The 12,735-nt window shown below is 41.4% G+C and overlaps 1 protein-coding gene across 1 annotated transcript in view; it reads right to left on the reverse strand.

Moving 5' to 3' along the window:
* The window catches only part of LOC120370682 (putative ferric-chelate reductase 1), a 42,411-nt gene that overhangs the window by 14,207 nt on the left and 15,469 nt on the right, over window positions 1-12,735 (reverse strand). The window contains exons 6-9 of the mRNA XM_039485730.1: window positions 12,546-12,731; window positions 9,940-10,041; window positions 4,391-4,532; window positions 1,638-1,751 (exon numbers count right to left, since the gene is read on the reverse strand). Of these exons, the coding sequence (XP_039341664.1) occupies window positions 1,638-1,751; window positions 4,391-4,532; window positions 9,940-10,041; window positions 12,546-12,731 (544 nt within the window). The remainder of the gene's footprint in view (window positions 1-1,637; window positions 1,752-4,390; window positions 4,533-9,939; window positions 10,042-12,545; window positions 12,732-12,735) is intronic.

Consider the following 12,735-nt stretch of genomic DNA (forward strand, 5'->3'; position numbering starts at 1 on the left):
GCATTATTTTGAGAAATAAAATTTGCAGAATTTTAAGTTTTTTGGCACAGAACTTTTAATTTTTTAGTGCAGAATGCCCCCAGGAGTAACAAGTGTAGTTGATAAATGAGTCACTTACTGAGTCATTATACATTTCTAACCTCTCTCTCTCTCTCTCTGTTCTTTTCTCTAATCCTGTTTCTGAGCCTGAGTCTCTGTAGGGGGATCTCTCTCCTCTCCCTGGTACTCTCTTGTTTTCTAAGCCTCTCTTTATAGCCGTCTTCTTTCCTACACTAGACACACAAAGCAGTGATTTTTAACTTGACAATGTCACAAAATGTGTCTCTGTTACTCTGTAAAAATGAAGAGAGATTTAATAACAAAAATCTAGGTGATTAATATGACCAGGTATATTATCATGAAAGAACCATGTAATTTTCATGAATGTTAATCCAGCTGTACAGTTAATTTCTAGAACTGTGCCATTCCTAGGAAACAGATATCCTTTGTTGTAAATCTGTTATTGTCATATTTTGTAACATATTGAAGATATTCTGTACAGAGAAATCCCAGTTGTCAAGATCAAAGCTCTCTGTGGAGCATAAACCAGAAAAAGCAAATGTTCAAATATAAGGATTTTAGATATTCCAAAATCTATTTCTATTCTGTATCTTTTAGTTAAAGATTAATCTTTTTTTTAGCTTTAATGATTGCAACTGATCTTCCTTGAAACAGACTGGAAGTGTATTATATACACCCTTTAAAAACTACTGTGCTCTATATTACAAAATACTTCTCCTGGAACTAAAACTATCATGTTATTTTTGAAAGATCACACAAGAAAGATAAGATTATGAATGAGATCTGGAAAATTAAAGGTAATCTGTTGTGTGGTAGAAAATAAATTTTCTAGATCACTGTAAAATAACTCATAGTTGATAGAGGATCATCAACTGTATAATATGAATTCTCGTCTCTAAGTTTCTTGTACGAGTTCCTGCTCAACTTTATTTTATTATTATTTAGCCTTTTTTTACTGCGTCAGCTACAGAAGATAATTACTTCACATAATATAGACACAGACCTTCAATAAAGCCATGCTGATTTACATCTGCTGAGGATCTGGTTCAGTGTGTGTGTGTGTGTGTGTGTGTGTGTGTGTGTGTAGTTTATACCCCCCCCCAAACATGTGGAGATAAATACCCATGTGATAAATTAGAGAATCATATGATCAGTTGCAGAACAATAAAATAAATAAATGCATCGTGCACCTTTGGCTTCCTCTCCTATCCCCTTCCTCCCAACTCAGTAATCCATCCACTCTAGGACTTATTCTAGTAGTCCAATCCACTGAGCAACTTTTAAAATATGGCAGCTATTTGATGTCCTCCTTCTCCCAAATGTGGAATTTCCGCCTCCCACCCCTTTAAGATGGGTAAAATCCAGTGCAGTACCAGTGACCGATTTTCTATACATAAAAAAAAAAAAGAGACTTTAAAGTTCAATATGATTTGAATCTGCAGGACTAGAAATAGAATCCTTATTTCATAAGAAAGGATGTGAGTGTGAGCATATCTATAAAAACCATACACTTTCCCCCTTATAAGGAAGTAATGGATAGTTGATTCACCCAATTACTTCCTTTAAAATATTCTTACCGTGAGCCTTAATAATAGAAGGTGTAGAACTGGTGCTACCAACTGCTTCATAGCTTGAAATGTTCACTTTCTGAGGAGTGATAAAGGGTGTCGTAGGATGCTTCTGTATCTGTCCTGAAAACATTAAGCAATCATTATTCAAGCTATTGGGCTCTTTAAAACAAATAAAGAAATAAAAAAAAGATTATTCATTGGCCAAGAGTAAGCTGTAAGTATTGAATTTGCCACAATACACGCTGGCACATCCCAGGAACCAAGAACGTGTGGCACAACAGCAGCTTAATATTTTTGTTTTGGCATGTCTCCTACAACAGCTACCTCAAGATGAGGCTTTTTGTTTCAGGTTTTGATTTTCTTTTGAATGTTTGTCCACAGAATGCTAGGAGAGCCAGAAATCAGTTTCCTGTCTACGGGTTCACCTCAGATGTGCTACTTCCAAATAATAATAATTATTCAGACACTTACCATCATCTCTGGCATTTGCAGAACATGCTGTCAGAATTGTTAAAACATTTTATCATTTGTTCTTTGCATATAGAGCACTTAGACCAACATTTACAAACTTGGATGCTTAAAGTTAGGCTTCTAAATCCCTATTTATGGAATTAAACAAATAGCTTAATTTACAGAGGTGCTGAGCCCCTGAAAATACCATTGTAGACTAGGGCACTGGCCACCCTGCAGGATCAGACCTTAAATTTATATTCAAACTAAAGTACTTTGGACTGGATTTAATGTTGATTTAGGGTGGCCAAAGAAATGTCTATAGTGATCTTTTGGAGTCACTGAGTCACTGTTTCTACCGCAAATGCAATGTCATTTGTTCTAATTTGTCACTGTTTCTTGGGGTTTAACTACAAAATTACTTTTTATTTTAATACAAAAATTAGAGATTTAATAGGACTACAGGAAGGCGAAAGGATCCATGTTGGCTGATTCACTTGCAGAGTTGGAATCTTAGGGCGCATCTATATGGTGGGGTAATGTGCACTACAGGGGTGTGATTTCTGATCACTAATGTGTTGGGCATTAATTTGTCCACATAGTCTCTGCTGGTGTACACTGAATGGTCCCTATGGCACTTTGATGTAGTAGTGTTTCAAACAGCACTATGTTAAAGTGCATTAGGAAACTTTTAGTGCACACCAGAAGGGTCTACACAGACAAGTGAGTGTGCAACACATTAGTATGCTTTAGAAATCACACCCCCTGAAGTGCACATCACTGCACCAAATAGACACGTGCACAGTGGCAAAGCTTAAACAGACTGTAACAAACCTTTCCCCAATCCTCAGCAAAAATATTTTAACAGGCTGTATTAATCATGATGGGAATAGAACTGAGCCAAATCCTGGGCCATGCCAGAGCTGAATTTAGCACAGCTCGGGAAGGTGGGCACAAAAGGTGCCATAAAGCCTCCTTTACACCCCCTATTTCTGTCCTGTCCTGGTGCCAGGTTGTCACCTCAACACAGCAGCCTCTGAGCTGTTTTAAGTTACACCTATCTGTGCAGGGTATCAAAGGGGCGTTCTATTATCTGGGATAATAGAAGTGCAGGGCTCCTTTCCCCAGCCATGACCCCTATATGCAGGGCCGGCTCTAACATTTTTGCCACCCCAAGTGAAAACAAAGAGCCCGGCCCCACCCCCCGAGCGTCGCCCAAGTCCCCCGCCCCCCTGACCACTGCACTGCGCCACCCAAGTCCCCTGCTCCCCCGAGCGTCGCATCGCGCTGCCCAAGTCCCCCGCCTCCCCGAGCGTCGCGTCGCGCTGCCCAAGTCCCCGCCCCCGCTGAGCACCGTGCCGCCCAAGCCCCGCCTCCCCCCAGCACCACCCGGCTGAACCAAAAAAAACAAAAACAAACCCGGAGTGCCGCCCCCTCCCATGTTGCCACCCCAAGCACGTGCTTGGTAGGGAGCTCTAACCCACCTGGGGATTTTCCTGTATCCAAGAGGATCGCTGAGTGGAGCCAGCTAAGCCAGCTAAGCCAGCCTTCCAATTGCTTTGCATTGCCTGAGTGGCACAAAGTCGCTGGAGTGTAGGAAAGGGTTGGGACAATATTTCTTTATATTTTTTGTACATATTTTAACTCAGTAGCATGACCCAGTATGTACGGCCATGGAATGGGACTCGAGAGTTCTGGGTTCTATTCCTAGCTCTGCCACTGATTTGCTGCGTGACCTTTGATAAGCTACCAACTTCTACTTCCTCTCCCACCCTTTGTCTTATTTATTTTGACTTAGGCTGACCAGATAGCAAATGTGAAAAATCGGGACAGGGGGTAGGGGGTAATAGGAGCCTATATAAGAAAAAGACCCCAAAATCGGGACTGTCCCTATAAAATCAGGACATTTGGTCACCCTATTTAGACTGTAAACTCTTTGGTGCAGAGACTGTATGTACAATGCCTATCACCATGGGGGCCTCATCTTGGAGGTGGCCTCTGTGTTGCTTTTACACAAGCAATAATAAAAAAAAGACAAATACACTTGGAAAGAATATATTTCTTTCCAATAACGCAAGCTTCACATGTATCAAGCTGCTGCCATCACATCAGCATGTTATCTTCTCAGACCAAAAAAGATCTGTTATCCTGATCACATTTCAAACCTCTCATTCTCTGTGCCTCCTCTCCTCCACAAAATATATATGTGTGTGTGTGTGTGCACACGCGCACATATGTATGTATATATGCACACACTTCTGCAATTGTTAGTCTTCCATTTGGACCTTGCATGATAAGGTAACACTCACCAGCTGATGATGGTCCCTGGGCCAGAAATATGAAGTACAAATTGCTGGCAGCTTTTAACTGAGTCGATATGGGATTACTTGAAATGAAAGAGCAGTTGATGATTCCATTGTTAAAGGAAGTCATTATGGTCTGAACATTACCCTAAAACAGAATATGTGTAATTATTATTACACAGAACATTCATCATACAGCAATAAACAAACAGTATTCTTGCCAGCAAGTTAAAGTAGTATGGGCTGGATGAATGGACTATAAGGTGGATAGAAAGCTGGCTAGATCATCGGGCTCAATGGGTAGTGATCAATTGCTCCATGGGTTCACCAGTCCCAGCCAATGGGAGCTGCGGGAAGTGGCGTGGGCTGCAGAGACATGCTGGCCACTGCTTCCCGCAGCTCCCATTGGCCGGGACTGGTGAACCGTGGCAAGTGGGAGCTGCGGGTGGCCATGCCTGTGGATGGTCAATGTAAACACACTGTCTCGTGGCCCACTAGCAGATTACCCTGACGGGCCATGTGCGGCCCGTGGGCTGCCCACCACTGGCTTAAGGTCTCATTCCCCTGGACACTCATATCAATGTAAATTAGGAGTAACTAGAATGAAATCAGTGGGGTCAACTAGAGTATAGTTAATAGTAGATATTCATAACTGATATACGAAAGCACGAAATCTCTGATGTAGCATGTTCCAGAAAATATATTGATTATTCCTTTGCTAATAATTTTTTTTCTGATACAAGTACTAAAAAAGTAAAACCAACATGTATATACTTGTCTTAATTTTTTTTAAATGTACTTTTTTCCCCCACTCTGCTGCAGGAAGCATAAACAACATGATTCTGTTTACTAGTGTGAAAGTAGAATGAATTATATTGTAAAAATAAGAATGGATTAAAGAAATGTTGTATGTACCTTTAAGCAGAAATAAGAAATGTTGAAATACAGGTGCCAGGAAAAGAAACATTAGGCATAAACAATGGTGCTAATGGCGAAACATTAACAGAAGATCAGTAATAGTTAGTAAGGAAATAAGATATGCATGCCTAGCCCAGGTAAACTTATCTGATTCTGCTTCCTTTGTTATCTTGTTAAGTTCTCACCCTTTTATCCGTATAAATAAGATAGCACCATGCAAGACACAAACTCACATTATCTGGGTGTTATTAGCAGAGCACTGTGCTAATAAAACAGAGTGGTCTGACAAACTATGAGTCCCGAGTCTAACTATGACAATTTGGAGGTCCCACCGAGATGGCAACCGTCTTCACTGGGGCTGTGTGATTCCTGACCATTTTTGTAGGACGACCGTGGCAGCCGGCACCTGGGCATTTGGCCCGAGCGGTCCTCCACCAGAACGGAAAGGCGCACAACCACAGTGAAGTCTATGCCATTGAACCTGTTGGTTCCCACTCTGTTCTCGTAGGGATCCCGGGATCTGACATCAAGAATCTGGTCAGGTAATTATTTCTGTGTTTTGTCTAGACTGAGGACTGTCCTGTCTCTGTGTCTATCTGTCCTCCTGTGGAGTGTTTGAGTCTGGGTGCCATCTCCGTCCGGGGATCGGCCGACCAAGGGGTTCCTGTCCCCGCGGTCTGAGTGAGTGGAATCTGCACAATCACAGCCGCACCGCACTTTGGGTAAAACCCCTGGTGTGAAAGCAAGGGCGATTGAGGCAGTAGCCTGTGGGCTCCTTTTGTGTGTTGCACCGGGCATCGCTCTGATGAAACCGAATTTCCTTCTTGTGCGATTGGTGTGTGAAGTCCTCCTGTATGGGTAACCAGACGTCTAAGTCGGGACAGTTCCCTAAACGAACGCCAGCTCATTTTATGTATTTAGGATGGGTCCAGACTCCTGTAAGAAGGGTCCGGACTCCTGTAAATTTCTGGAAAAATGGTCTAGGCTAACTCAGGGGGATCCCAAAACTCAGTGGCCACTGTTAAAATCTTGGAACAAAGACCGAGTGGACGTCTTAAAGGACAAACTCGGCCAACCTAAAACTAAATTGGCTAAAGAATGTGTTAATTGTTTCATTCAGTGGTGGGAAGAGGCAAATCGTAGGTGGACAAAATCAAAACTCGCCTCTCTCAAATATTCAAATAATAAGTTAAAAGCTTTATTAAAAGCCTCCTCTCCCACCACCAGACCGAGCGCTCCCCTTTACCCCGTTCTCAAAAACCCACCCCGGATCGATCCAACCCCCTTAATACTCCCATCTCATTGTAAAAAGGACAAAAAAACCCTTGTTCTGTTCCCCTTTGTTGTCTGCCTCAAAAACTGATTCTTTAGTGTTCCACTACCAATTCAGCAAAGGGGGTGGGCTCCTCAACTAGCCCCCACCCTTCCTGGTCCCTTTCCTTAAACATTTTTTTCAAAATTGTGAAGTGACCACAATATCACTCACAGACGGTTCATTGGAACAAAGCAGGATCGGGCCCAGAAAAGCAGGCAAGCAACAGATAAAGAAACTGAAAAACAGGTTGGAATCCCTAAGGGCATAGTGTCAGGGCTGGCTCCAGACCGCAGCGCGGCAAGCACGCGCGTGGGGCGGCCCTTTCCCGGGGGGGCGGCAGATTGGGCCGGCGGACCTGCCGCAGTCATGCCTGTGGGAGGTCCACCGGAGCCCCGGGAGGCACGACTGCGGAGGGGGCGCTCGTCCTGCAGCTCCAGTGGACCTCCCGCAGGCATGACTGTGGACGGTTCGCTGGTCCCGCGGCTCGGCTGAACCTCCCGCAGGCATGCCTGCGGCAGCTCAAGCAGAGCCGCCGAACCTGCGAACCGTCCGCAGCTGCGGGAGGTCCAGCCGAGTCGCGCGACCAGCGGACCCTCTGCAGTCATGCCCGCGGGAGGTCCGCTGCTCCCGCGGCTCCGGGGCGCCTCCCGCACATGACTGCTTGAGGCGGCCAAAAAGGTAGAGCCGCCCCTGCATAGTGTCAGGAGTAAGAAAAGCAGTAAGTGCAGGCATGAACCCCTGGAATGTGCTGATGGATAAAACAAATGTATGCAAAGCTAAAGCCACAGGCCCAAATCACCTCTCAGTATTTTCTATTATGTGGACTAAATAAGAAGTGACACTGGCGATTAATAATCTTAGTGTCAAAAGGGGGATATGTAGGAGAAGGATTTTATAATGTCCCATAAGAATTAATGTACAATTTGATTTCATCCTGCTAGCCACGCTTTTTAAATAGCAGAAAGAAATGACCCTCTGGGACTATAAGATTCTGTTTTCCCATATGCATTACAAATTGGGCCCTCTCTAACTCTTTGTTTTAAGATTTAGGTAGTAATAGACAGGATTCTCTATTGTGTCTATGTTAAGTAAATTAGAGAAACATTGAAGGCCTGGGTCTCAATATAAATTGTCTTGGTTATTAACTGTAAAACTTAGCAAGGTTTAATTTGCAATGCCTTTTTGCTCAATATAAAATACTACTGATTGTATTCTCAATCTGTGTGAATGAGAAATGTATGCATCAGGAAAAGATAAGGTGTGAAGGCCATTGTTATAGCCAGAGTCAAGGAAAGAAGCAAAAAGACTTAAAGAGCATCAAAGAATCATCAGGTACTGCTTACTACCCAGACGGCTGTTAAACTGTCTGGCAACGCAGAGTGGATACATGCTTCGCAGTGTAAGACTGCATCACTCCCAGCAAACCAATCACCACCTCAGGACCATGCAGAGTCAATTTTGACTCCAGAAGAAGACGTAGAGGAACAGCCTGCAATACCTTACAATCTACGTTCTCGTAAGGGTTGCCAGAAGCAGACGACGACCTAAAGCAAGGCCCAAGAAGAAGCAGTAGTGAGCCTAGCGCCTGCTGCCTGGCGGACGTAAAACCGTGACTGCAGTTTCCTCAGTGGAGGTTGTCAGAACCAGAAGGGCCCTGCCTCCAACATGCGCCTCTGGTGGTGCCTGTTCCTCGGCTGCTGGTGTCTTAAGATCTGGGGAGTCCACAATGACAATTCTTTTATCCAGCAGCAAGTGTGGATAGCTCAGACCCTTAATATTTCTAAATGCTGGGTCTGCAGCCCAACCCACTCTCAAACTGGTGTTCCTGTCCTGGCTATCCCACTCAATTCCTCAGACCTCACTGGAGGACCTCGTCCGTTTAACACAATATGGAACAGCAATTACACCTGGAAAGAGACTATTGGCAGTTCCTTTATTCCACTTGGGGGAATAATACACCAGGCAAAAAGGCTCCTGAGGTTACAAGCAGTAGTTAAAATAATGGCAAATAAAACTGGAGAAAGTTTAAGAGCTCTGGCCAAAGAAACAGGGGCGATCCGACAGGTGGCCCTCCAAAACCGTCAGGCATTGTACATAGTGCTGGCGGCCAAAGGAGGGACCTGTGCTCTCATTGGAAAACAATGTTGTGTGTTTATACCTGACGATACCAATGAGATAATAGATCGCGCTAGCCACTTAGAACAAATCGCATATCTTCCCCATGAAGAGCCGAGTTCTTTATGGAAGTGGCTAAGTAATCTGTTCAATTTCTCTGGCATAGGAAACTGGTTGTTTCAGGGAGCCCTGACTATCCTGTTTGGAATCCTAATAATTTTTGTATGTTTTCAGTTAGTCTCCTGTTGTATCCAAAATTGTGTAAGGCATGCCACCCAGGTGACTGCCCCAAAACAGAGTGCTAATATGATGATTTTGAATATTGCTGATGAACAAAGAGATAAAGAACGGTTAATATGTGGAACCCAGTAAAATGTTGGTCATGGCGTGAGCTTGACCAAAAGGAGGGATTGTGAAAGTAGAATGAATTATATTGGAAAAATAAGAATGGATTAAAGAAATGTTGTATGTACCTTTAAGCAGAAATAAGAAATGTTGAAATACAGGTGCCAGGAAAAGAAACATTAGGCATAAACAATGGTGCTAATGGCAAAACATTAACAGAAGATCGGTAATAGTTAGTAAGGAAATAAGATATGCATGCCTAGCCCAGGTAAACTTATCTGATTCTGCTTCCTTTGTTATCTTGTTACGTTCTCACCCTTTTATCTGTATAAATAAGATAGTTTGTGTCTTGCATGGTGCTCACATTATCTGGGTGTTATTAGCAGAGCGCTGTGCTAATAAAACAGAGTGGTCTGACAAACTATGAGTCCTGAGTCTAACTTTGACACTAGGCTTACATTTTTGATTGGTTAAATGTTTAGCAGCATATTACTTGATTTAAGTTTTACTGCATAAATCGATGGCTGATCCACCTTTTTTCTCTCCTGTCTGTCTTGGTCTCTGTCTAGCTATTAGTCTTTGCTAATACCAACTCAGAGCAGAGTCAGGAGAAAAGCTAATATGGATGAAAATATGTAGATGGTCCAAATCAATTTTAAGGGATAAACTCTGTTCAGAGCAAAGTTATACTGCTAGCTTTTGATACAATAGTTCACAGTTTGGTAATCTTATCATCCTGTCTGGAATTCAGCACTGATACTGTAGCTCAGCAACAACTCTGGAATAAAAAGCATGCAACAGTAAAAAATACGAAACAGTGTTATTCTACACATACATACAACATAATCTGGAATTAAATTACCAGAGGCAAAATGTCGGGTCTAGTTCGTCCAGTTGAAAAGGCACGTTGAACTTCTATTTGTCCTGTTGCATTCTTACCACAGATATAAATGTCGTCATTCCCCTGGAAAAGCACAGATTTGCCCATGTCAGTGGTGATTGAGTAAAGCTGCATGCAGATCTTACAAAGGGAAATCTCACACAAACTTTGACTGGAGTTTCAGGTGCACCAAGACTATGGAACTGAGCAGCATTATAGTAATAAAATCAAAACCCAACTGATATTTGAGGGTACTGCTACATTAGAGACAATTGGCATATTGTCCAGTAACTTTGCACCTTAAATATAATCTTCCATTCAGTTTCTTGCAAAGGAGCAATAGTTAGAGCATGCGTATAGCATGTGCCACTCTCATCACACAAACCATTTTTCCACCATAGCTCTAAAGAAGCCACTGCAACAATGATCTCCTTTTACAAATAACCTTTCTTTCCAATCTAAGGCACCTATGCTTTAAAAGATCTCTGTAACTAAAGTAAGTCAGTGTACCTGGAGGAACTATATCATCAACTTTTCATTTTGGGGAAAAAAATGCTTACAAGATGTTTTTATATTTTTTTTCCACCACTTTTCACACGTCTGTGTTAAAAAGGCAATTTATTGATCAAGGCCAGATTTAACACCATGAGAGCTTAAAGTTAGGTTACTAAATCCATATGTTGGTACTTGTATAAATGGCCAAGCACTCAATGAATTCAATGGGAGGCAGCTCAGAACTTCTGAAAATTTGTCTACTCAGAACATGATTCAGCAAAACACTTGAGCATGTTAACTTAAGTGCTTTGCTAAACTGGAGTCTTATTTAGGTGCGTAGCTTTAGACTTCTATTTTTGAAAATCTTGTCCTGCAGCTGTTTGAGTTGCAGATGTCCATAACACCATACTTTAACAAAAAAAGAAAAAAAAAAGATTACTGGGATGTATCACTTAAAGGATGTAGTGCTACATCAAAACACAACAAGCACAATGGTAATCAAGTTCCCTAATGGTAAAATATGAGTTATGTTTAAAGGCCAAATTCTGTATTGACTCAGACTGACACCCCATTCAAATTGACTTCAGAGTGTAAGTGCTGAATCGGGTGATAGAAAAAATATCAAGAAAAATGAAATCTCACAAACAATGCCAATTAACTGGAATTTGAATCTGGGTTGCACAGAACTGTAATATTATAACAGTGTTTGTTATTCAGGTAATGTGCTATGGTGCTTCATGATTTCTTAGAATTTTGAAATATTATAGATGACAATTTCCTAACTCAAAAAAAGTGATGCATCCAACATGGGGGAATTCTATACTAGACCTTATAATGACACATAAAGCGGAACTGATCACAGAATTAAAAATTAATGGTATCATAGGTACAAATGATCATAAGTTGATCACATTAATAACGTGAAAAAAGAATAAAGTACAGACCAATAATATATATACTTGGTACTTTAAAAAGGCCAGTTTCACAAAGTTGAAAGCAATTATGGGCCAAATCAGCTAGGAGGAAGAATGTTATCAGAAAAAGGTAAATGATAATTAGGAATTATCTGGGTTAGAGGGGAAGTGAAGGCAGCTATAAGATCTAAAACAAATGGAAGAAAGGAGAAGTTGATAGTAATGAATATAAATCAGAAGCAAGGAATTACACAACACTGAAAAGAGAAACAAAGGGACACAAAGAAATATGTAGCCATTAGAGTTAAGGATAATAAGGTGTTTTGTAAGTGAATTAGGAACAAAAAGAATCCTAACGATATTTTTCCATTGCTAGATGGAAATGGTAGAATAATTAATAATGCAGAAAAGACAGAAGTATTCAATAAGCATTTCTGTTCTGTATTTGGGGAAAGAATAGAGGATGCAGTTATATTAGATGATGATGATGATTATTGATGATGATGATAACAATAACACTCTTTCCATTCCATTGAGGATGCTAACAGCAGCTACTAAAGTTATACATTTTAAAATCAGCATGCCCAGATAATTTGCACCCAAGAGTTTTAAAAAAAGAGATGGCTGAGAACCTTGCTGGACCATTAATGTTGATTTTCAATAAGTCACTGGGAAGTTCCAGAAGACTGGAAGAAAGCTGATGTTGTGCCAATATTTAAAAAGTATAAGTAGTATACCCCAGTAATTATAGGTCTAATCAGTCTGACACAATCCAATGGCTGGAAGTTGAAGACTGGAAATAAAGTGTAAATTTTAGGTTAATTAACCACTGGAACAATTTACCAAGTGTCATGGCAGATCCTTCATCATTGACATCTTTTAAATCAAGATGGAATGTTTTTCTAAATGATATGCTCTAGGAATTAATTTAAGGAAGTTCTATGGCCTGTGTTATACAGGAAGTCGGAAGAGATGATCAGGTAGGTCCATTTTGGCCTTGAAATCTGTGAATAATCAACACTCTTACTAGCTTTGCTAAACATAGTGGAACTCTCCTGCTCTACAGGTCTCCCCTTTCTCTCCACTGTAATCACTAAATAGTTTGTTGTCAAGTTTCCGCAGTCTGCAAAACAGAACTTTGTTCTTGTTCCAATAGTTTATTCAGTGATAGTATCTTACCATTTGTGTATCATCAGAAAACCCAATGGCTATATATCCATCAGAAAGGCCGCTCATTTCAAATTTAAAAGCGTCATCACCTAGTGACTCAGAAGACATGAAATAACAATTTGGATCATCCAGATTACACCCAGTGGGACTGATGAAACAAAACTTCTGTGTTCCACAGCCTTCACGTCCAGAGGTCTGT

The sequence above is a fragment of the Mauremys reevesii genome, linkage group 8 (genome assembly GCF_016161935.1).
Source record: "Mauremys reevesii isolate NIE-2019 linkage group 8, ASM1616193v1, whole genome shotgun sequence".
NCBI classification, from domain to species: Eukaryota; Metazoa; Chordata; order Testudines; family Geoemydidae; genus Mauremys; species Mauremys reevesii.